At 43.8% G+C, this 24124-nt stretch overlaps 2 protein-coding genes across 2 annotated transcripts in view; both read left to right on the top strand.

Moving 5' to 3' along the window:
• The window catches only part of rorca (RAR-related orphan receptor C a), a 9222-nt gene extending 2555 nt beyond the window's left edge, over positions 1–6667 (top strand). Inside the window, exons 2-10 of the mRNA XM_029001049.1 lie at positions 1534–1619; positions 1738–1879; positions 2009–2476; positions 3445–3566; positions 3657–3789; positions 4174–4281; positions 4467–4577; positions 4667–4779; positions 6468–6667. Of these exons, the coding sequence (XP_028856882.1) occupies positions 1534–1619; positions 1738–1879; positions 2009–2476; positions 3445–3566; positions 3657–3789; positions 4174–4281; positions 4467–4577; positions 4667–4779; positions 6468–6629 (1445 nt within the window). The 3' untranslated portion in view covers positions 6630–6667. The remainder of the gene's footprint in view (positions 1–1533; positions 1620–1737; positions 1880–2008; positions 2477–3444; positions 3567–3656; positions 3790–4173; positions 4282–4466; positions 4578–4666; positions 4780–6467) is intronic.
• Positions 6668–10003: 3336 nt separating this feature from the next.
• On the top strand, positions 10004–24031 carry sh3gl1b (SH3-domain GRB2-like 1b). The gene is made up of 9 exons (XM_029000443.1): positions 10004–10263; positions 14604–14672; positions 16521–16593; positions 16714–16857; positions 18002–18135; positions 18376–18534; positions 19668–19771; positions 19939–20069; positions 21433–24031. The coding sequence occupies exons 1-9, from the start codon at positions 10219–10221 to the stop codon at positions 21627–21629; spliced, it is 1056 nt and encodes a 351-aa protein (XP_028856276.1). The 5' UTR covers positions 10004–10218; the 3' UTR covers positions 21630–24031.
• The last annotated feature ends 93 nt before the right edge of the window (positions 24032–24124 follow it).

Genomic DNA, 24124 nt, shown 5'->3' with positions numbered 1-24124 from the left:
CGACTGGGTATCTAAAGCCAATTAAGACGCCGCTAAATGATAAGACCAGACGTGCGTGGCCATCTTGTCACTTGAGGAGGAAGCGGCGTTATGTTTTATGGTGGCTTCCAGTCTTTCGCTTTCCTGTCCATGGCGGCGCCAGGGGCGAGGTGCCCGCATCTCAGGGTCCGCAGATCGCGGCGTCCTGTACGGATCACGCTGTCCCTCTGCAGCATGTTGAGCAATCAATGGAAAGCATCATGTTGGAAGTGTGTCTGCAGCCAACAACAAGCTTTACCGTACTGTACGGTGACGTTTTTAATCATCATGTTGTTAAACTTGTACACAAATGGCCTCTCAACGCTTTTGTCAGAACTTAAAAACAACTTTGTTTCATCTGGGAAAAAAAAAAAAAATATGACAAAACGGTGGAGGGGAGCAGGAGGAAAATCAGATTATAGCCCTCTCGGAGGCCAGTCCCCAGGCTCCGCCCCCTCCCGCTCAGTGGGAAAGTGTGTCAGTAGAGCAGCTCGTCAGCTCAGGCCCGCTGCTGGCCAATGGGGGCGGGAGGGGCCGGATCGGGGGGGGGGGGGATAAGCTCGTCACCACGTTGCCAGGGTGACACTCCCGTGAATGAGTGTTCGTGGAATGCACCAGACGGCGGTTATATAACATGGGAGGGGGGAGGGGGGGTTGAAGGGGTACCGGAGAGGGGGGTGGAGATAGAAGGAGAAGACGGTCTTCTCGCGGCGCTTTATTTATTTAGAGACCTTTTTTTTTTTTTTTTTTTTTTTTTTTTTTTTAAGAAATGCCGGCAACGATTCTGCACTCACGCAACGCTTCTTTTGCAGAGACGCTCCTGTTCGCAAAAGTGCCGTGGCCGTGTTTTTCCCCCAACGGGATCTGTCCCAGGTGACGCACTTGTCCCCCCCCCCACCTTGTGTGTGAACTGAGAATCGGCAATTCAGGACGTTGGGTGTTCCTTTCTGCCGGTGCAAACGAAACGCCCCGTGCCATTGTTCCAGCACCGAGGAGCTCTTCATCCTCCAGAAAGCCGAAAAAAAAGGAGCTTTCCATTAGGAAGGTGGCCATTTCACCTTCACCGCGCCGTTCATCCCCCAGGAGCCGTGGCCCTTCCATTGTCATTATTTCCTGCTAACGTCGCGGTTCACCTCGGAGATGAAACTTTTCAACACCGGAGCCTGCGGCCAACGTAATTGATCTGCTATTCCAGGACAGGCCGGGCCCTGTGACTTATATAAACAACGCGATGAAGAGAACAGGCTGTTCTCTGGGCGAAAGGTGCTTTATCGGGGTTTTTCTGAAATCTGTCCTTGACACGTAGCTGTCTTTTTTCCAGAATAATTCCCGCTTGTTGCTTACAGCATGGAGAGATTTGGATAGAAGCATCTTGGATGTTGGATTAGGATGAAGTTATTGAGTTGTTTGGAAATGATTTTATTTTTTTGTTTAGTCCGTGGGGAATTATATGAACGTGGAGGACGGGGCCGTAATTTACGCACTTGTTTTTTTTTTTTTTTTTTTTTTTTTCAGCTCAAATCGAAGTGATCCCTTGCAAGATCTGCGGGGACAAGTCGTCAGGAATCCACTATGGGGTCATCACCTGCGAGGGCTGCAAGGTGAGCCGGTGTCGTTCACGCCGTTTATCCAGAGTGAGTGGGGTGTGAACCCCGCTAGGCCTCTGCCACCCTGTCAAGTGCCGTTGTGATAAGTGTTGCCCCGTCGGGGCTTCTGCAGGGCTTCTTCCGCCGCAGCCAGCAGAACAACGCCATGTACTCCTGCTCGCGGCAGAGGAACTGCCTGATCGATCGCACCAACCGCAACCGCTGCCAGCACTGCCGCCTACAGAAGTGCCTGGCCTTGGGCATGAGCCGCGACGGTGAGTTCCGTCACAGTTGCTGCGCGTGTGTGTGTGTGTGTGAGTGTGTGTTGGGTTTCACGTTGTGTAATCAAGCCGGTTTTAGCCGCTCAGTTCACCCCTGACACCAGCCATGTTTGTGTGTCACAGCGGTGAAGTTTGGCCGCATGTCCAAGAAACAGCGCGACAGCCTTTATGCGGAAGTGCAGAAGCACCAGCAGTCGCAGGAGCAGGTGTCCCCCGCCGATGGCGTGGACGGCGTCGGGGGACGAGACGAAGGTTCTGACAGCGGCGGCCACGGGCCACGCGCCTACAGCCGCGGCTCCAGCGCCACGCTCAGCGACCTGGATGACATCTCCGCGCTGCCCGACAACCTGCTGTTCGACCTGCCCCTCACGCCCGACGGCGGCGGCGGCGGCGACTACTGCGGCCTGGACCTGATGGGGAGCAGCGGCGGAAGCAGCTCCTCCTCCCAGAGCTCACCGGAGCAGAGCGGCCCGGAGGGCAGCGATGGCGGCGGCCACATCAAACACGAGTACCAGCTGCTGCACGACTCGGGCCTGTTCACACACTCCCTCCTCAACCCCGTACCGGAGGGATGCTCCGTGCTGGAGATAGGTGAGGCACGCTCCCCCAAACCCGACCCATGACCTTTAGGTCCAAAAAGTCTCTCACTGTCATGCAGTTCAGTGGAATCTCACTGGTAGAGCCACGGAATTATGTCTAATTACAGAAATCGGGACGAAGAGATTTGGCTCAAGGGCCAGCGACATTCAAACACAGGAGCAGCTCATAGTAACTCGTTCCGTCATGAGTTTTGTTCACCCCCTGACTGTTTGAGGCTGTTCTCCGGGGAAGTCTTAGCTCGCGTCTGGGCTTTATAGCTGCTCTGAAGCTGAAAGGGGACTTTTTTTGTCCTGAATGGAAAGTTTTCTTCCGCTGTAATAGGGTCACTTCTGTACAATGGGTTTGTGTTGCAGACCCATGACCCACATTTCTGTGAAGCTTCAGCGCCACAACATTTTCATACAGAATGTGTTTATACAGTCCACAGTCAAGCAATCTATACTAAACCAAAAATATCATGACAAAATAAACTAATTATAAGAAACATTATTACTACGCCAATAATGGCCCGTCTGAACACTGCGTGAAGGCCGTCTCATAATGCACTACATGTGACGATTATAATGTCACAACAAAATATTACGTGATTTACACCAATCAAACAAAGCTATTTCCTCTGAGAAAAAATATGCCCCTATAATAATAATTTTATTGTCTTGTCCTATTTCAAGTAAAGTGGTAGGAATGTTTTTTTCCTCCTCAGTGGCCTTTAGATTCTTCACTCGTTTTGTCCCTCTGTACCTCTTGTTACTTTGCATACGTTTCTATGTCTTGAACTCATGAACTCTGCTATCGGCCGATTCTGCACAGCTCCATTATCCTGGAAGACTTTATAACGTCATGGGGCATTGTGCTGTTGGAGATGTGTTGAAGGCCAGTTTTTAGAATCGATATTTGCTGAAGGTCCTCTTTAAGGACCTTCTCTGATGGCTGTCTCCACTTTGGTCTCGTTTCTACAGAGCGCATAACTCAGAATGTGGTGAAATCCCATGTAGAGACGATCCAGTACAACACCGAGGAGATCAAGAGACTCATCTGGAACCTCTACACCCCCGAGGAGATTCGCTCCTTCCAGAACAAGGTACCCAACACGATGTGACCTGCAGGACCCCCAGTACCGTCACAACAATCTTTGTTAAATATCAGATTTTAACGTCGGTTCTGTTTACAGCCTGTTGAGGTGATGTGGCATCAGTGTGCCATTCACGTCACCAACGCCATCAAGTACGTGGTGGAGTTCGCCAAGCGCATCACCGGATTCTTGGACCTCTGTCAGAACGACCAGATTATTCTCTTAAAGGCTGGTTAGTGTTTGTCATAATGTTTACTTTTGTTTGCTGTCTTTATGTTGCTTAAATGTTCTTCTCCTTCCATTATTACTTCATGTATACATTATATATTTTGCTTATTATTCGTTCTTTTTATCTGTTTAACGAACGTCTGTAGAGGACGTGCAGTGAAATCTTACTTTGGCCTTGTTATCTCGAGATCTCTTGGTATCGTTGTTTTACTCAACTTCAGTATTTCCATACTGCTGTTTACACTAATCATCCAAGATCTGCGATAACAACCTGTTATTTTGTGATCTCAAGAACAATATATTTTCGTTCTTGTGACGATGACAAGATAAATTCGATTTTTTCGCTGATCTTCACCTTTGCACATCCTTTCTTCTTCTCTCTCATTAGGCTGCCTGGATGTTCTGCTGATTCGTGTGTGTCGTGCCTACAACTCTGTTAACAACACCCTGCTGTTTGACGGCAAGTTCGCCGGTGCTCAGCTCTTCAAAGCACTCGGTGAGTCTCCCACCGGCCCAAACAGCGCATTACGTGGCGAATTATGGCTAATCACGGCCTCTTCTGTTAATTGGCTGTGTTTGTGCCTGTGATGTCCTCGTTAGCGCTAAGCGCCTGGCGCAAATGAGGTGGGGCGAAGCCAGAGGCTCGTGGCGAACTCAATGTTCTCCTGTGCCTCCCCGCAGGCTGCGACGACCTCGTCAACGCCGTGTACGAGCTGGCCAAGACCTTCAGCCGCCTGCAGCTCTCCGACGAGGAGATGGCGCTGTTCAGCGCCACGGTGCTGCTGTCCCCAGGTCAACACTCGCCACCCGACTGTCAAAGCTCTTCTGAAGCACCTTCCCCGGGTTCTTATTGTTCCCCCATTCTCCTCCTTCCTTTTCAGACCGACCTTGGCTGACGGACACACAGAAAGTTCAGAAGCTTCAAGAAAAAGCTTACGTGGCCTTGCAGCACTGTCTACACAGAAACTGTGCTTCTGAGGAGAAACTGGCAAAGGTAACAATTTGGTTAGTACGGGTTAAAAACCTAACCGTGAAAGATCATTTATGTTTCCTCGCTAAATTCTGTAATCTGGGTGCAACATGGAGTCCTGCACCCAAAATCGAATGAGCGTGTACCAGTTCACAATATCGCCTGATGATGATGGTAGTTCGAGGAATGCCGAGTTCGCCTCCTATTTCAGGGCTGGGTCTGCATTGAGCCACCAGTGACGCAAGTGTCCTCTGATTGGCTGCAAGTAATGACGGCGCCGAGAGCTGTGCAAAATGGATGCATCACACTGTGAAACGTTCCAATCTGAACTGAAGCAAAAAAAAGAGAACAGAATACAAAAATTCCCTTAACATTAATCTAAATAAGCATTAAACGGCATTGCATGTTCACAGTTAAGCATCATGTATTTAAACCTGACTGTGTCTGATCTGTTCCATCTGCTTCATAAATTATGACCAGTATGACCACTTAATCACAAGTGTTTTGTTACATGATGCATTTACGTGACCTCCCTACCAGCCATTTAATCTGTAAAGATAATTTCCCACAGACGAGATGGCGTTTTAAACCTCACCAGCTTTTATTTTTCTTTTCTTTCCTTTTCTAAAACATGTGTCTGGTCAGCCAGAACAGCTTACAAACAGATGTCGGTAGCTTTTTCGGTCATGTGGCCGAACTACTTCACCCCACAGCTCCGGAACTGTGTTCCGAGAGCTACTCAGATCTTAATGCTTTTCATATTGTAATTAGTTGGTGAAATTAGCCTCTGGAAAGGCAGAAGTATACTTGTTGTGAACTACGTACGTATGTACAGCCGCTGTCCGTATCCTGCATTCTTTGCTTCGGTTTTTGTGAACATACTCATTCAAAATGTACGGAATACACTGTACACATACAAAATTAACGGAACAGATACGAATGCAATACCTGTGTCCTTTTACGGGGGCAGTCTTGAGAGCTCTGCGCTCGTTTATTTGGATTGTGGCCTCGACTCTGCCTCCTGGTGGAAAGGAGGACACACTACAGATTACGAAGCACAGGGTGGCCATTTATATGGATACACCTTAATACAATGGGAATGGTTGGTGACATTGAACACAAGTGGTCAGAAACTTGTAAATAACTCATGAAAGAATAAAGTTACGTTAAAACCATAAATTTGATGTGTCACATGACCCTCTTCCTATTGAAAAAAAACAAGTTGGATCCAAGATGACCGAGTTCAAAATGGCCAATATGGTCACCACCCATCTTGAAAAGTTTGCCCCCTTCACATATTCTAATGTGCCACAAACAGGATGTTAATATCACCAACCATTCCCATTTTATTAAGGTGTATCCATATAAATGGCCACCCTGTATATCAGCACAACCCGTTAATATAATAATATATCTGTATGTATATTTCTAGATGGTTGGCTGTATACAAACATCCAAGTGTAAATTGTCCAATAGTGACAGTGATCACACGTTACACACCACAGTACAGCATCCAGTGCACAATCTGCATTTAACCCCTCCCCTGAGTGAGCAGTGGGCAGCCATGACAGGCACCCGGGGAGCAGTGTGTGGGCACGGTGCTTTGCTCAGTGGCACCTCACTGGCACCTTGGCGGTTCAATATTAGATCAAGACTTTTGTTATTTTGGCCTCACAGACCGGAGTGATAAGTCTGCTCTTCTGTCCCGTCAGATGGTGTCCAAGCTGCCCATGATGAAGTCGATCTGCAACCTCCATATAGACAAGCTGGAGTTTTTCCGTCTGCTGCATCCCGAGACGGCCTACAACTTCCCCCCGCTCTACAGGGAGGTCTTCTGCAGCGAGATCACTTTCCCAGACTCGACTGAGGGTTAAACTGGCTAACAGTCATACTTTAGGCACAGAGAGACTATGGGGGGGATGGGGGGGTTTGGGGGAGTAGAAGTGGGGGGCGGCTAGAAGACGGCGGTAGAATAAGCAGCCGGCCGCTCAGTGACAATCCTGCATGCAACACTTTAGGACACATCAAATCCCACCTCTGTCCCCCCCTTCCCCTGCACTGCGCAGGTTCAGGTTAATTCCGTCATGGGATTCAGCTATTGTAATTACATGTTACACTAGTTTCTGGGTACTGCGTGTGCGTCCTGCACACCGGAGAGAGTTTGCCGATCCCGACCGTTCCTTTTCCTTCGTAGCGGAGCCTCTACCTGGTTGAGGCTCAGCAGTGAGGACGCGTCCGCCCTGTTTAAATGCTAGCCGTGTTGAATGTACCCTACAGACAGCGCACAGCCGGGGGTGAGACGGAATGTACGCGTTCATGTGTGCGTCCTGCCCCTTTCTAAGCTTGGCGAGCCCCGAACTCGCCTTCCGTCGTACCCACACTCTGCTGTTATTTCATACGATGATCGTACAGCTCAAAGGGACCAAGATCAAACAGGTGGTGCATTTAAAATGATTCTTCTTCTTATTATTATTATTACGAATCGCATGCAGACCCCAGCTCCGACTGCCAGGCACGCATGTTGTTGCACATGTAACTCTCAGCACTTAACTCGCTGGCCTGCGCATGTCTCCTCGCAGGCGTGTACGTTCGGACAGTGTTTTTTTTTTTTTTTTTTTTCCCCTCCGTTTTCTCACACGTAACAGAAGAACCTCAGTCCCATTTCCTTTACCCCTGCAGTTGCAACACGCATGAGATGTTGTGTAATGTTGCTTTTTTTTTTTGTGTCTAAATTCACCCACGTGAGCAGTATGTGTACAGGAGTTGTGATGGTGGAACTGTGTTGGACGTTGAATTGGGGAAAGACAAAGTAAGCAGCACTTAGCTGAAGCCCGAGGCAGCGCTGGTGAGGAAGCGATGCTCCCTCCACTCCCCTCTCAGACGCCGCTGACAGACATTTTGCAGAGGCCTGAAAACCCTGGAAGGGGGCCGGACGGCAGGCTGCAGCTGCAAAAAAAAAAAAAAAAGTGTTTCTGGAGGAGCGACTGGAATGTTGGCCCCCGCCCCAGAAAGAGAAATTCTCAGTTAAATAAACGCCATGGGAAGCAAACCTGAGAATGTGGGGTGGAGGACGTCGATATGAAGGAGAGCGCCCAGTCAGGCCCAGCTCATGTTGTTCATGTTGTAAAATCTCCCCTTCCCACATTTTGTTTTCCCAAGATCCTCTCCTCCGTCATCCTCACACGGCACAATGTTGGGTCGAGAGAGCCACCAGCTACCCCCCTGAGTTAGGGAAGGCTAGAAATAGTGTTTATCCTGTTGCATATGTTTCATAGTGAATGAAAGAGACTTTAAAGTATATTTTATCTAGATGTATTTTTCCACGCTGATCAGAATGTTTTTTTTTTTTTTTTACTGTTGATTTGTTCACAATCTGTCATTGTGACAGGAAGCCTGGCAAAACTGTAGATCTGCATCTTCCTCGGGGGAAATTTAGGTGTGGCAGGAAAAAACTGTTTAACATCCTTTTTCAAAGAGGAATTTCAGACGACAAAAAACCTCAATGACCAGATTAAGTTTTGAAAAAAAAAAAAAAAAAAGTTCTGTAGTTTTTTTTTATGGACTTTTCCTGTCCATGTTTCATATTTGCACTGCTGGGACAGTGCTCCTCATACTGTCTAGTTTTTTATTTTTCTCTATTCTGGGTGCTTAAGAAATCCTTTTTATTGGGACTGTGCAATAATCAGTCTATCCGGTTTTTATTATTAAAGGCCTTCTCATTCTGGGCCTGTTTATAATTTATAAGCACTCCAGATAACACAGAGGACTCAGTTAAGCTACTTTATCACGCTGGTGCTTTGGCTGGATTCAATTATGCTACTTTTTCGCGTGGTTGTCATCGGGTTTTAATGGCAATCTAGCTTGACTGAATTCAGCCACAAGTGCCTAGCTCATCCTAACGCAGAGGCTAGACACGAATAAACTATTCACATATTTCATAGAGCTGACGATTCTGCTCCGAATGCCGTGGAGTGTAATTTGCAGCCCCTCTTCCCTGCCACCAGTGTTGTCCCGTGCGTGGAAGCAGTCCTCAAGGTGTGCAGATACCTTTTCTACTTAGTCACTCAGGGAGATAGCTGGGCTCTGTGTCCTAAGTGTCTTCAGCTAGCCTGAGCGAGACACCTTGCACCGATTAGAAGACCTTAAAACCTTGATCACTGTGTACATGAACTCTTCTTGTGAATGTTTATCACGCGAGTATCAAAGATTTTTACCCCTGTCCAATATCAATATTGTTGCAGGGCGTACCAGCCCGCTGTTTAGAGGTAATAGGATGGATTTTAATCTTTGAATGTTGTGTTTGGTTTTGTTGTGATATATATATATTTTTCTTTGTTTCTGTAATGTTCTGTAATACCATTCTTACAAGTTTAGTGTCCCCATTTTGTCTTGGAGAAGCTATATTTTTTATTTTAAAAAGATATTTTTAAAGAGGGCATCCTAAGATGCCCCTCTGTTTGTCATGTTATCGTTTTATTTTTAAATGATTTAAATCATATAATACAGATTTTATTAATTTATGACATAAGGCACACATAAAGAACAAACTCTGAAGAGATCATCTTGAGTTAGGAATGCTACATGTGGATTTAAGAATGTAATAAAGATCTTTTTACAGAAGTTCAGAATGTGTTGGGAGTGTTTCTATGAGTATTTTGAATTCTTCTCATATGCAATAACTTTGCTAGTTTGTAGGGGCTTTGGTTAATCATCTGATGATGCGGTAGCATCTCGCAAACTGGAGGCCGAAACAAATATGCTGCACATACGGTGAAAACGTTTGCAAAGTAACTGCATGTTCATTAATTCCTGTGAATAGTCCAGTCAGAGAGATTTAAAAAAAAAAAAAAAGCTCGATTTGTCAGGCAGTCCTGGGATCAGGTATTGTGACGGTGTTGTGCTGCCATCCGCCGGGCAAATGGGAAGCGTGGGATTCCGACTTCCATCAGCAGGGGGCGCAGGACCCACGCCTTAAAACTGGACCGCGCGCTCTAGGCGCATCGTCGATGCGAGAAAGTGAAATAATTGATCAAATATACACGAACATACGTGACTGTGCTAACGGGTCGCGCGCATTCTGTGCAAAATCGCGCAACCCGACGAAAAGCGGCGGCTTTCTATGCAAGATGCGGACGGGAAGTGCGCCGTTGGGTTTCGCGGATCGTCGCGTCATGTGGATGGACCTCCGCCTCTAAGCGCCGCTTCTGTTGAAGCCCAGCCAAGTCGGCAGAAGTCGGCGAAAGCTGCGCCGCGGCCGCGCTCCGTCCCACTGGCGCTGAGCTGCAGAGCTCCGGTTAACCAGCAGCAGATGCCCTGGGCTCCATGCCGTCCGTCCGCAGCGGGGGAGTCTGTATTTGCGCAGAAGCTCGACTCTATGGTCACTTTAAGTGGCGTTTGATAAAGAAATTTTTTTAAGTAACACATCGCATTGGTCCAGGGACAGAAGTTTATCGAGGCTTCAAGATGTCTGTGGCGGGATTAAAGAAGCAGTTTTATAAAGCCAGCCAGGTTTGTACACAACTTTTCTGGCTTTCTGTCTCCGCGTCAGCTAACCGTAATGCTAACCGCTAACCGGTCCGTTAGCTGCAGCCGTGGTTAGCGTTAGCCGCTAACGTAGCCACGTAGGTTAACTTAAGCGGAACAGAAAAATTCTGTCCGAAATACTTTTCTCCGCGACCTGCCTGTAACTTTGTGTACGCGACAATGACACCACGAGCTCTTTTTTTTATTTCAGCGAAGTGTTGTTTCTGTTGTTAATTTGCATTAGCGTGCAGCCACAAACTTTCCGAAGAACTTGGTATAATAATCAGTAAATGGTCAGCAGCTGAGGTTGCTTCAGTCACGAACGCCTTTTAGTGCTTTTTAACTAGTTAAACGGCTGCATTGCACGGGGTGGGTTTTTTCCCCCTGGATTTAAGTCTTTACGTGGAAAGTGTTTTAAAGTATTTACTGCAGCCCCGAACTCAGCCATTTAATTACATTCAGGTTGGCCTACATTAGGGTGAACGTTTTTGTGTTGGCTGCATCGTAGCGAACGCTCGGAACGCCCCCGATTTGTGAAGTTTCACTGTTGGTGAAAGGGGGGGCTTCCCTGCCACGTTTACCAGAAGATGGCCAGTGATGTGGGTTTTAACAGAATTAAGGAGTGGTGCGTGTCATCGGGTCCTGGTAGTTGGGGAAAGTGCCGTAAACTCTTCATTTAAAATACCAAGCGACGCGCATGCGCACGTGGAACGCGTTCTTTTATTCGATAGTTCGGTGTTGTGCATTCTAGTGATTCTAATGGTGAACCTGGTTGTTTCGTTGTTCTTGCCAATTCGTTAAGTCTGCAATAGTGACGTTAGACTTGCATGAGCATGGAAAATAATAACTTTTCCATAAACAGATGGCGATTTGCTTAGAGGTTCAACATAGACAACAATCACAAATCATTTGGCCTTTTGTTTAAAAAAAAAACAAACTAAAATAATAACATGGTGTAGTTGTCCCATATTTCCGGCATTTTTGGGGGTGTTGAAGAAAACCTTCCTCCATTCCACATCCATGCTGAGATCAGCAGGAAAACGCCAAGCTACTCTCTTGCCCAACTTCCCCTCAGGAACATGTCCAGCTCCCCGGTGGGGGCGGGAGAGAGAAAGTGATGAAAGGAAGGAAGAAGTCGATGTATCTGGAGGAGATGGAGGGACCTGGCTGGCCGGACCGCGCCTCCATCCACGCTCGACAGAGGCAGGATGTTGGCCTGGAAGGAACCACTGTGATGTGTTGCGTGGGGACGTTGCTGTTTGTCATGCCTTAGATTGTTGTGATAATGTCACTAGAATATTTTTTCCCCCCTCAAAGTAGCATTTTTTTTTTTACTTACGGCTTGTGATTGGAGACTGTAACAAGTCAGTTCTACTGAGACCTTTTTTTAAATATATACATTTTCTTTAATATTATACTAAACAGAGCCAAGTATTTTCCCGTGGGTGTCGATGGTTCATGCAGTTTTCCTTGTAATTGAATTTCGGGGAAATTCTCCCGCTGAGGTGGCGACTGACCGAAACTGAAACGAGTACAGTTACTCCATTCTTTACGGAGAGGGATTTTTGCTCCTTATCTGCATACGTGACTGCGTGTGGCTGAGTCAGAGACTTTCTTCCGCACCCTCACTCCAAAGATTCAGAGAGCGATTCATCAGCGGCCCGTTCTCTTTCTTTCCTCACTTTTAATTTTTTTTTTTTATTTTCCCCTCTCAGAATCTCGAATGTTGGTCGGTGAACAGCTTTCTTGTCCAGCGGCCGCTAAATCTGCTAACAGTGACATTTGTCCTCATAAGCAAATGCACGCATTCCTGATGAAATTCAGGATGTGTGTGTCTATACACCAGTGTGTAGGTGCTTTTGTCTGTCCGTTCTTTTCCTGTAACATTATCAACTAGCCCAGAGCCAAGTGTTTAGAGGTTGCGCCTCGGTTCTCGCTCGCAGTAAAATGCATTTAATTATTAATCCCGCACTGTGCCGTGGCTGCCGTCCACGTCATGGATATACAAATAAACAGAAGTGCTCTTTGTCTGCTGGGTGAAGTTCTGTGCATTAGTGTCATCACTGCCTGTTGAATATGAGCACAAAAAAGCCCTTCATGTTGTGTAGCGTGTCATTATTAGTAATATTAGACAGTCATCAATAAATAAACATTTCCCAGTGACCATTTTCACTCAAGCGAATTTACGCCTTTTACAATTTACTGTTTAAGCCTAATAAAAGCAAGGCAAATCATATATACAAATGGTATCAGGGTATTATGTGTGTCATATTGACTGATTTATTCTCCTTTTGATCCTCATCCAGGATCTTTGCTTGTGTTGCGACGTCTGAACAAGCACATGCGTTTGTCACAACCAGTAACATTTATCAGACGCCCTTATCCAGAGCGACTTACAACCAGTAGATACAGGGACAGCCCCCCCTGGAGACACTCAGGGTTAAGTGTCCAGCTCAGGGACACAATGTTAGTAAGTGGTGTTTGAACCTGGGACTTCTTGTTTGTAGGTGAGCGTGTTACCCACTAGGCTACTACCAGTAACCCTGCAATTCTGTGCAAACTGCTTTAAATGTGAAAAAATATATATAAAACTCAAGCAGTTCCTCAAACACGATAATTTAATATATTTTTGAACATTGAAAAGTTCTGACGGATTCCCTAGTGTGGTCCAGATTCTCCCTAGTGAGAGACACGGAGAAGGCTTACTTGTTGTAAAACCTGCTCCACCTACAGCAGCTTTTACAGGCCATCTCTTGTGCTGTATAAGCAGAGCTGGTGCTGGATAGGAAGTGGAAAACCTAAAACTATGATGGTCTGTAGCATGACCTAGAAAAAATTATTGGGGGGGGCTTCCATACATTTTTCCTAAGCGGCTCTGCCTTTAGAAAATACATATGCCTTAAATTATCAAATTATCTTACATTGTGTAAAAATCCTGTAGGCTTTTCAATGTCCAAACTAATGTTGCTTTAATGTAAAAGCAGGATTAATATAAAGACTTATGGGGTTGAAAAAACCCTATAAAGGTTTTTCCTGAGTAGTCAGCTCTACGTTGTATAAAAGAGCTAGATGATACATTTCCATGAATTCCCATGCATTTTAAAATATTCTTTTTTTTTTTTACAACTATGTTGTACCGCAAGGGAGTGTGGTCAGAGGGAAGGGTTATGAAACTGGTTTTCCAGAGGGTGTGGGGATTATGCCAAGTGAGAGTGAGCTAAAAGGTCCATATGATACTGCTGTCACTGTAGAATTTCGACTGCTGTCCGTATTTCGAGAGATTTTGTCACTGTGCAGTCCCTTAAGAAGTCCCAGAATAAGAATGGTCCTCCGCCGTTGAGACGCTGTCTGGCAACAAGGTAGCTCACAGTTTAGGAATTTTATGTGAGGTGCCCCAACATGTCCTTCCATTGTTATTGTGATCCGTTTAAAAAAAAGGGAAAAGCCAAATTTTAAGATTAATAATGAATGTTATAAGTTGGGGGTGTTCGAAAATATCGATAAAGCAATATATATTGTGATATTTTACATGATGATATTGTATCTATACAGACATCTAATATTAATATTTTGTATACAAATTTAATCCAAAGTTCAGTTCTGAGTTATTTTGTTTTGTAATTTATTAATGTAATGTGATCCACACAGCATCTTGTATCAACTCTGTGTTTACATTTTCATGGTATTGTGACCCATGTTTCATGATGCGTTGCCAATACACACCCCTAGTACTTTCAGATCATGAAATAATTACGTCATCGTTCTTCTCCAGTGACATGATGGTGCAGTATTTGTTAATAAGTAACTGGTAATATGTACCAGTATATCCCCTCCCATTCCAATCCCATTCCATTTAAATGTTTGACTAAAAAGTTGCAGATGAATTGCCTGCTATGTTCTGTACTTTTGCCAGTTTCCTATTTCACTAAAACTATATAATTTTGTCACCATTGTGGTTTACATTTTATTATCATTCATTTACTAAATTTCCAGCCCCCCGTTTTTTAATTGTGAACTATTCATTTTTTTTGGAAATATACAGAGATCAATTTTTTTGACCATACCCACACCCCACAAATAAATAACCAACACTCCAACGTAGTGAATTGACAAGTAACAATAAAACATACATAGGAAAGGAATCTGTTTCTAAAAGTAAATGAAAATTAGACTTTCCGTGCAATTTGTGTTTTTTTTTTTGGTCTTCAATTTAAAGTCAATTTTAAGACAATCATCACAATGCAGACTTTTTATATCCAGTATCTCCTGTTACCGGTCTTCTATATAAAGTGTCTATGCTCTCTTTTCTCTCCTCCACTCTACAGATGGTCAGTGAGAAAGTTGGCGGTGCAGAGGGAACAAAACTGGATGAAGACTTTAAAGATTTAGAGAGGGTGAGTAAGCCTCCATCAGTAGGCGGTCACTTCACAGCAGGCCTGAAGGGATCTCTAGTGACCACCAAACGCGGGTGAATTCTGGCATAAGCTAGTAAGCTTCAAGGGCTTTTATGTTTTTATTTTTTTTGCTTTTGAATCTCTGGGGTTTGAGATTCCTGCATTTATATTAATATTAATATGTGCCTAATTATTTGTAAATATGTTCCTCTTATGAACAACTGTACTTTATGGTCTTTGTCACTGTGGATAAACGAGTCTGCCAAATTAATACATTAAAACAAATAAACCCCAAAGGGGAATACCAGAGAAGGAGCCAAACATGTAGGCTCATTGTGATAACAACGATGCATTAGATCAGGCGTTAATGCTTCTGTAATAAGACTCGTTTCGGGAGAAGCCAAATGCTCCATTGCTATTTTGCATGTGTAGGCTAGAAAGTACTCCACTTTCACATGCATCAGGACACGAAACAGGAAACAGGCTCTCTTTATAGAAATGAAATTTGTTAAAAGTATTTTCCTGCACCGTAATCCCAACAAATAGAAATTATGCTGACCCTCCAAAATAAACAGCTCCAAAAGGTTCTGCTTAGCCTGGAGAGAAGCCTTACAGTGTTGATCTTATCGGACTTGTGCCCCGAGCGTCTGATGGTTGGGTGCCACTGTAGGGGAGGGCTGTTGTGCGCATGTGTCTTCACACCTGTCTTCGCCACTCTTCGCCTGTCTCTGTGTCCCTGTGTCTCGTTGCTTTCCAGCTCAGGCAGCCTCCCGCTGTCCCTCTCCGTGGAGACGAGGCTTCCAGCAGTTGCATTCCTCCCAGTTCAAATTGTAAAGTGGGTCAGTCTGCGTCGGCCCTTGCTGGCCGTAGCCCTTCACAGTTTAGCGTTTCCTCTGTGGTAACACAACACACCTCAGGCTATCAGGCTCTTTATAAGTATTCCCCATGGTTTAGACTGATCCCCTTGCAACCAAACCGTTGTAGAATGTTTAGCAGACGACTTTTTGAAATATGGCCCTCTGGCAGACAGTCAGGGCTCTAGGTCTGTGCTGATATCTTTTTTTTTTTTTTTTTTTTATTTGCTTCAACTGCTTACGCAAATTCTACCTGAAGAGAGGAGAACGTCCCTGGTTTTATGTTCAGAGCTGAGAGTTAAACTTTAAGAATCTTTTATGGTTTTGTAATCCATTTTTATATATTTAATGCTAATTTATATGCATTTTGGTGAACAGACTTGTATTGGTATGTGATGATTGTGAGTTATGTTTGCACAAGTTCTTTGTGGAATTAAGAAAAAAAAAGCAGGTAGCTTTTAATAGGATTTAAACTTTTATGATTTCTATTTTGAATATGAATAGTCAAAATGATCTCCATTCAGAATCCACTGCTGGCTTTAGTTTTGAGCTCATTGTGAAACTGTTTCAGTTCATGAACATTCTAGTTAAAAACACCTATTAATGAAGTCTTCTGTTCTTCATAAATTATTTGGCCTGTACTGCTTCTGCCCCAAGTGAAGTGATTGTCATTGTGAAACAATGCAGCTGAGCACACGGTGACACAATAAAACGTGTCCTCTGTTTTTAACCTTCACCCTTGGTGAGCAGAGGACAGCCATGACAGGCGCCCAGGGAGCAGTGTGTGGAGATGGTACTTTGCTCAGTGGCAACCTTCTGATTACAGTGCGCTTCCTTAAACGCTTGGCCACCACTGCCCCTTTTCTTCTTGTAAATTACATTATTTCTGATTCTTTATCACTGAGGGCCATCAATCTACTTTAGGAAATTATCTATGACACAAAGTTATTGTTCTTGCCCAAAAATGTGTGCGCTTCTCTTTTTGTTCCCTCAGAAAGTGGATGTGACAAACAAAGCTGTTATGGAGGTCATCTCTAAAACCTCGGAATACCTGCAGCCCAACCCAGGTAGACAGCAGTGGGCCTTTTTCTCAGTTTGTTCTCTGTGTAATGTGTTCATCTTGCTTCAGCTCATAAACCGTGTTAATTGGGAAATGTTGCACAAATGTGTTTTCTTTGTGACCCCAGCATCCCGAGCTAAGCTTTCCATGTTGAACACCATGTCCAAAATCCGTGGCCAGGTAAAAAGCCCAGGATACCCACAGGCTGAGGGGCTGCTGGGAGAGTGCATGGCCAAGTATGGCCGTGAGCTTGGAGAGGAAACCAACTTTGGTAAGCACCACCGTGTTTTCTTTTGGCAGGAACAAAATACTTTTTAACTTCTGCTGTATATCTGGATATCCACATGGTCTGTGAATTTCCATTTTGTATGACTCCACGAAATTAAGTTGTCTGGGTTTTTATTAGCCTTGTACAGACCAAATGTCTTCACAAGGTTGATTTTCAGTCAGAAATAAAAACACTTCTCACACTGATGTTTTTTTTTTTCCCCAAACTAAAGACATTTTCCTGAAGCATCGATGTTTTCTATGAGATTCTGTGATAATATTTCTGAATTGATACCAACATAAACCATGTTTCGCATCATTTGCTCCATCTAACATGATTTAGACTCCCTGCAGTAATGTCCTATTTGCTCAAAAATTTGCTTGTCAAACTGAGTGACAACTCTCTCAGGCAATCGTTCACAGCTTGAAAATGACATGACATGGCAAATGAAATGATAGTCAGAAGCCAGGAAGTACCTGCGTAGTGAGAAGCGCCAGCCATATGTCACTGCAGGCCACGTAATGTGCAAAACATCGAGCTGGGATGTCGTGCTCTGCGACATTTTTATTTTATGATATTATCAAACTGTTGAGTGCACATTATGATGTTTGTGGAGCGTGTCCAACACCACTACTGTCTTCTCCAGAAGAAGCACATTTTACTGCTGTTAATGTGCCTGTTCTTGACTCAGGAAAAAAAAAAAATCTGTTTTATCTTATATACACACATTGTATGGAAAATGTACAGTTTTATTAATAATATCAAAAGCAGTCTTTATTGAAAGATGTTAAGTATCTTTCTTGTCTTTACTATTTGCCATATAATAACCTAATGCTAAACGTAAAAGCTGGTAGCTAAAAAGTAATTATACAGTTTATAATCCAATGATTATAATAGTCAATGGCTAGTCAACTATAAGAGTAGCTGCAGCCCTGCTAAATACACAAAACCTATATTAGTGACGTTTATTAGTCAAAGTTCAACCATTAAATATGATTCAAAAATGCATTAATACAAGCTTCTCCAGGGCCCTGTGTTTCATGTAGTTTCATGTTTTATGGAGATGCTAAGTGAGATTTATTTATTCAAATGTAATATAGTGTATTATCCAGCTGTTTTTTTTTTTTTTTTTTTATGTCTAATTCAGGCGGTGCTCTGGTTGATGTGGGGGAGAGCATGAAGAGGCTAGCTGAAGTGAAAGACTCCCTTGACATTGATGTCAAACAGAACTTTATTGATCCTTTGCAAGGGCTGTGTGACAAGGACTTGAGAGAGATTCAGGTATTAACAAACACACACTCGCACTTAAAACAAGTCTTCAGAGAGCCAATGCACTTCGTAATGTGGTGCTGTATCAACATGTTATTAGAGCTGACACCGTCTGTTATGTGGAACTTGCCGCTATTGGTGGGGTTCAAATAGGTCCATACAAAATGCATCTCAAAATGTCAAAGCCTGCTGTATTTCATCATAATACAATTAGACACTTTCTGAAGTTTGATGTTCCCTGATGTCATGCAGCACCACCTGAAAAAGCTGGAGGGTCGTCGTCTGGACTACGACTACAAAAAGAAGAGGCAGGGCAAAATCCCAGATGAAGAAGTGAGGCAGGCACTGGAGAAATTCCACGAGTCCAAAGAAGTGGCAGAAACCAGCATGTACAACCTCCTGGAGACTGACGTGAGTATCTGTCATCTTTGTGGGCACATATATACTTTTAAAGTTACATTTATTTGAACACACACAAGCAGAATTTGGTTCTGGCTCTTGCTGTCTTTTAAGTAACACAATGTAAAATATGATATAAAACCTGTTCAGTATAATAGGGCCACAGAGTGTTTAGTGTTGTGGTCTTTAGAGTTTACATGCTCTTCCTATGTTGGCATGGGTTTCCTCCAGGCTCTACAGTATCCTCAAGACACCCAGAAACATGCACCCTAGGTCTATTGGTGACTCTAAATTACCCGTAGGCACGAGTGTGTGACTGTATGATGGTTTGTGGTTGGCTAAATGTATTATTGACGACATGGAATAGGATGTAACAGGTCAGAGAAGATGTGTTGCTCTGCTGCTCTGCTGTGCTCTGCAAGCATGGTGGCATAAGTGAAGAAACTGTTGCTGTTTCAGAAGGTTCTGGTGTGCAGACGTCTGTATCGTCTACCAGGGGGTGGAGTTCAAAAACATTGTGTACAGGGTGTGAGGGGTCAGAGATTATTTCTTTCCTGCCTGTTTCCTGGATTTCGAAGGGAACAAGTCCTAAAGGGGAGGGTAGGGGTGCACCAGTTAAGTCTCTTCCCATCCTTTTTTTTCACATGGACCCCTGATAGGCAGCAGCACCATCTAGGGGTTGTGTTTTTTCTACATTTACAGTATTTATCAAACACCCTTATCGAGAGCGACTTACAATCAGTAGTTACAGGGACAGTCTCCCCTGGAGACACTCTAAGTGTCTTGCTCAGGGACACAATGGTAGTAAGTGGTGTTTGAACCTGTGACTTTGTGGTCACCAAGTTCATAGGCGAGCGTCTTATCCACTAGGCTACTACCACCCCACTCAATCACTTTTGCCATCTGGTGCGTGGTGTGGTGTACAGTGTAAGTTGCATATAAGTGGAATTATTCAAGTCATGATATGAGCTTTTCTTATGTGTGTCATTCTATGCAAACAGCTTATTAAGCATATTTGTATGGCAGCGGCTTCATGGAACATTTGCCACCTTGGATAGTGTGTGTGTGTGTGTGTGTGTGTGTGTGTGTGTGTGTGTGTGTGTGTGTGTGTGTGTGTGTGTGTGTAACGCTTTGTTCCTGCTCAGATTGAGCAGGTGAGCCAGCTGTCCTCGCTGGTGCAGTCCCAGCTGCAGTACCATCGGCAGGCCGTGCAGATCCTGGAGGAGCTGGCAGACAAACTGGGCGACAGGTGGGCGCAAAGTCAGCATTTCACAAAAGTAAAACGAGAATAGCAGAGGTTAATTACAAAAAGGCACTCGCACTTTTTTTTTTTCTTTTTACTTTTTTACTTCACACATGGTTCTTGTCTGCTTTTTGCTGTTTTTCCTCTTTTTCTGACTGCCTGGTCTCCTGCAGGATGAATGAGGCTCAGTCTCGTCCACGGCGGGAGTACACCCCCAAACCCAAACCAACTTATGACTTCGGAGAGAGCGACCAATCAAACGGTGGCTTCACTCCCACAGTGGCTCCTCCTGCACGCAGCTCAGGTGAGATGTTTGGTTCTTGAGGACGATTGACATGTATTGGATGACCATTTGAATGATTTGCAACAGAAATGATCGGCACCTCCCTGCTGCTCCTTTAGCCCACTGTTGAGCAGGGGGCAAGAAGAAAAGCACATTGTGCTTTGTTCTTCTTATGGGTTGGTGGCAGGGTGTGATAAGACTGCCTGGCTCTCTGTGTGTGTGTGTGTGTGTGTGTGTGTGTGTGTAGGGGGGCGGCTGTCAAACTAGCTGCTAGGTTGTTTTTTTCCCGGTGACCTTGTTCTTTTTAGTTTTTTCAATTAGTTATTTCACTTCGCTGTTTGTGACCTCAGTTTAGTTTAGCAGGATGTCATTAAAGAAAACCAGATTGCATGAGTCAGTAGGCGAGTGTAAGTTTGTAGGTTTTGGATGCCAGCTTTCTAAGGATATTTTAAAATCAGAATATTTATGCATATAGAGGGTATAAAAGTGGTATAATTCTTTCCGAATGTACACTAGTGCCCAGAAATGTGGTCTTAAATAGTATTTTGAGTTCACAATACTCTCTGATGGCACAATACTCTCGGATGGTGTATTACAGTTCCGTGTTGTATATAAATATATCGAACTTGCACACAGAATCAGAAAAGCAGCTAAAATTGTAGCTAATGGTCTCCAGAAAATGCAATTCCTTAATAGTCAACGCCACCATGATTCTGATAATGGAAAGAGTTTGGTAAGTGTGATCACATAATAGCAATGAAAATACAGACAAATTTCCAAACTTTGGTCAGATTAATTTTTAAGTAATTGATTTTTTTGTGCAGTCTCTTGAGTTTCATTCCTAATGGTAAAAAATATATATTTTATTGAAAATACTGGATTTCAGGATGCATTCTTTTTCCTGATCATTGTGAGAACCAAAAATTTCAGTCAATTTTGTATGTGCTCACACATACTGTCCTTTCACACTTGCCTTGTACCGTCAGTTTTTATTCATGCGGTCACATGCCCATATGCCCCTACTGTGCTGCCCTGGCATCTGATGCCTAGGATGTGCTACGTAACGATTTGAAACCAGGGTTTAGTGGATGAGTGTTTGTGGTCCTCTGTAACTGAGCCTTCAAGCCTCTGGTTACAGTTGGTGACTTTAGACTGACGTAGCATGTCATTTACTAATAGTGTGTTACTTGGGTGTGTTTACCTAACACGCGCAGCAGCGTGTTAATTTGTGACTAATACAGGCCGGTCTTTCCCGAGTCATCCAGCTGTAAATTTGGTCTAACCTCCTTCCTTGTGGAAACACTTTGTAAATCTTTCATTTACGTAGTTGTATTTTTGTCCTTAAATATTTCTCCTGTTGTCTTTCTCTCTTCCCCCCTAAAAGTAGCGACAGAGCAGCCATGCTGTAAAGCTCTGTATGACTTTGAGCCTGAGAACGACGGCGAGCTGGGTTTCCACGAGGGCGACATCATCACCCTGACCAACCAGATAGATGAGAACTGGTACGAGGGCACGCTGCGCGGCCAATCAGGGTTCTTCCCCCTCAACTATGTGGAGGTGATTGTCCCGCTGACCCGCTAATTCCGCCACAGGAGACAGTATAGGAGTTGGGATAAGGGGGGAGAGGGAGGTGACCTTATTACTATTATTTTTTTTTATGGTCTTGGATTCCATCCTCATCACCATGACCTTGTGACGCAGACTTTACCTGTACTCTGGCACTTTGTCACCTAGACTCTTGGAGGGAAGATTGGAAAATGGTGGCGTCTCACATTCCAGCCTGGAGAGAAAGGAAAGACTTTTGACACTCGGACCTTGACTGACAAACTGACTGACTGCCAACAGATAGCGTGAACATGGACCTGTATTTGCAGTCTTGCTCAACATTAACGTCTCTTCTTTTCTAAAACAGCATTCAGGCAAATTCGAGTAGAACAGAACAGCCACTGACCTAATTTTCTTCCTTACCGTTTACTTTTATGTTCCTTTAGACTCTCTTTCACAAACACCCTCTTTCAGGAACTATTTAACATGAAGTTGCAGCTCTAATTAATGGCTTCTGCTCCATTAAACCCTGGTGTGCAGCTCCGTGTTGAAATTTGTTATTTGCAAGAGGTCTCTGGGACACGAACTCTGTAGAAAGGTTGGTTGACTGTAGCGACCAGCCATTTTGGTCTTGTCTGTTTACTGCCCCCTGCTGCCTAGGCTCTGACACTGCAGCTGTCACTAAAAACAAAAATGTCAAATGCCTGTATGCTCTACGTGCCTCACGTGAAGGCTAGTACCAAAACCCTAACACTAAGGCCTTTGCACTGTGCTATGCGTGTATGTGCTAAGCTGAGCCATGGGGGGTCTGCATGATCATCTTCACAGAAACCCTCTTTTTTTTGTTGTTGTTAAGAGAGGCATAATTTTAATTTTTATTTTGCATTAATTGTTGGTTTTTGCACCTTGAAGATCACTTTATCGCCTTCATGAGCACGTGTGGTATATGTAATGGTTCCATTTGTATGATTTAACAGGTCTGTAACTAGCATCTACAAGGGATGTTCCACAAAGATTTCTCTGTTGGCTAAATAATCGGGACTGAACCACAAGTTTACTTTCTAAGCTTAAAATACCCGACACAAACATGCGTTATTCAAAGTGACGTTACTTAATGAGGATTTTATTATTATAATAATTTTTTTTTGGGCCACTGAAATGAGCTGAACCTGTTGTTAACAGCCTGTTTGTTCAGTGCCTTCGAATGCTTGTCTTCTCTGTGTCTCTGTAAATCTGTAATGATCCTGTACCTGATGCTGCTGGCAGTGTCTCTGTGTCTCCTTTTCCTCTCGTGTGTTGGGCTCTTCCCCTCACACCCAACTGTATGTATGTACATCATGGCAGTAAGATCCCATAAAAATATCTATATTTTTATTTTCCCTTGAAGCCTTAAAATGTTTCCAGCCATTTGAGGACCCAGACATTTATAGCTGTGCCTTTAATTCTGAGAGACGTCGACTTTACACTTTGCTCTGTCAGGTGGTCATTGTGGGCATTCTTTTCCACCACGTCAAAGCCCTTATTTTCTAACATTAATCTCGCCTTTATTTTATTCTCTCCACTGAAGCAGCGAACTGACCGCAGAAACGGGAGAATCCCAGACCGTGATATTACACTATGTACTTTAAGCGACTGAAATTCAGCCCACTGTTCCTTGAACACAGTGAAGGAAGCGTAAGCAGCACGCTGTTTATTGCAAGGAGTCCCAGGACTGTATGCAGAACACTATCTGACTTAAACTGGTGCGGTTTTGCTATGCTGGAGTGTTGAGTCCTGGAAAAAAAATGAATCTCACACTCTCCTCTCCCTCCGTCTCTCACTCCACTTTTCTAGTTTGTGTTTACACACACACACACACTTTTTGGACTTACCTGTCTTTGCTGGACCTTTTTTGTAATGGTGCAGAATGGACATACGTGGTGTTAACATTTCAAATGTAATGAGTAGAAAAGGAAGCCGTTGTCGGAACAGCGTCTTTGTGATGTATAGCGAAGGGAAAAGTCTAATACTCCAACCAAAATAACGCTACTTACAATGGGAATGTTGTTATTATTGTTGTTGTTATTTTTCTGTACAAAGGGTTCTGTTTATTTCAAAGCTTGGCACTTGCTGTGTACAGACTTAAGTGCATGTGTACACGTGCCTTTACAATTTTTTTTCCCTTTCTAAACCATCAGAGTACAAGATTTTATGAGCATCATAAATAATTCTGTTTAGTCCTTTAGTATTATTTTTATATATCCACCAAAAGTATAAATGCATTTTTTTTTTAATTAATTATTTGCATGTTGCTTATTACTTAGCTTAGCTTGTTATTGTGTTTTAAGTCCAATTTCGTGTCCCGGGGGGGAGAAATAACTTTGGTATCCCATGTACACCTCAGTGTTTGTACTTTCATTGTTCACCCATCTTTCCATAAATAAATTCATAAAAAAGAATCACATTATTTCAGTGTATTTTGATGTGTGTGCATAATGTCTCGTTTTTTTTTTTTTTGTTTTTTTTTTTTTTTTGTTTTTGTTTTTTTAATA

The sequence above is a fragment of the Denticeps clupeoides genome, chromosome 13 (genome assembly GCF_900700375.1).
Source record: "Denticeps clupeoides chromosome 13, fDenClu1.1, whole genome shotgun sequence".
Taxonomy (NCBI): Eukaryota; Metazoa; Chordata; class Actinopteri; order Clupeiformes; family Denticipitidae; genus Denticeps; species Denticeps clupeoides.
The sequence above is the reverse complement of the archived record's forward strand: the minus strand, read 5'-3'. Positions and strand labels throughout refer to the sequence as shown.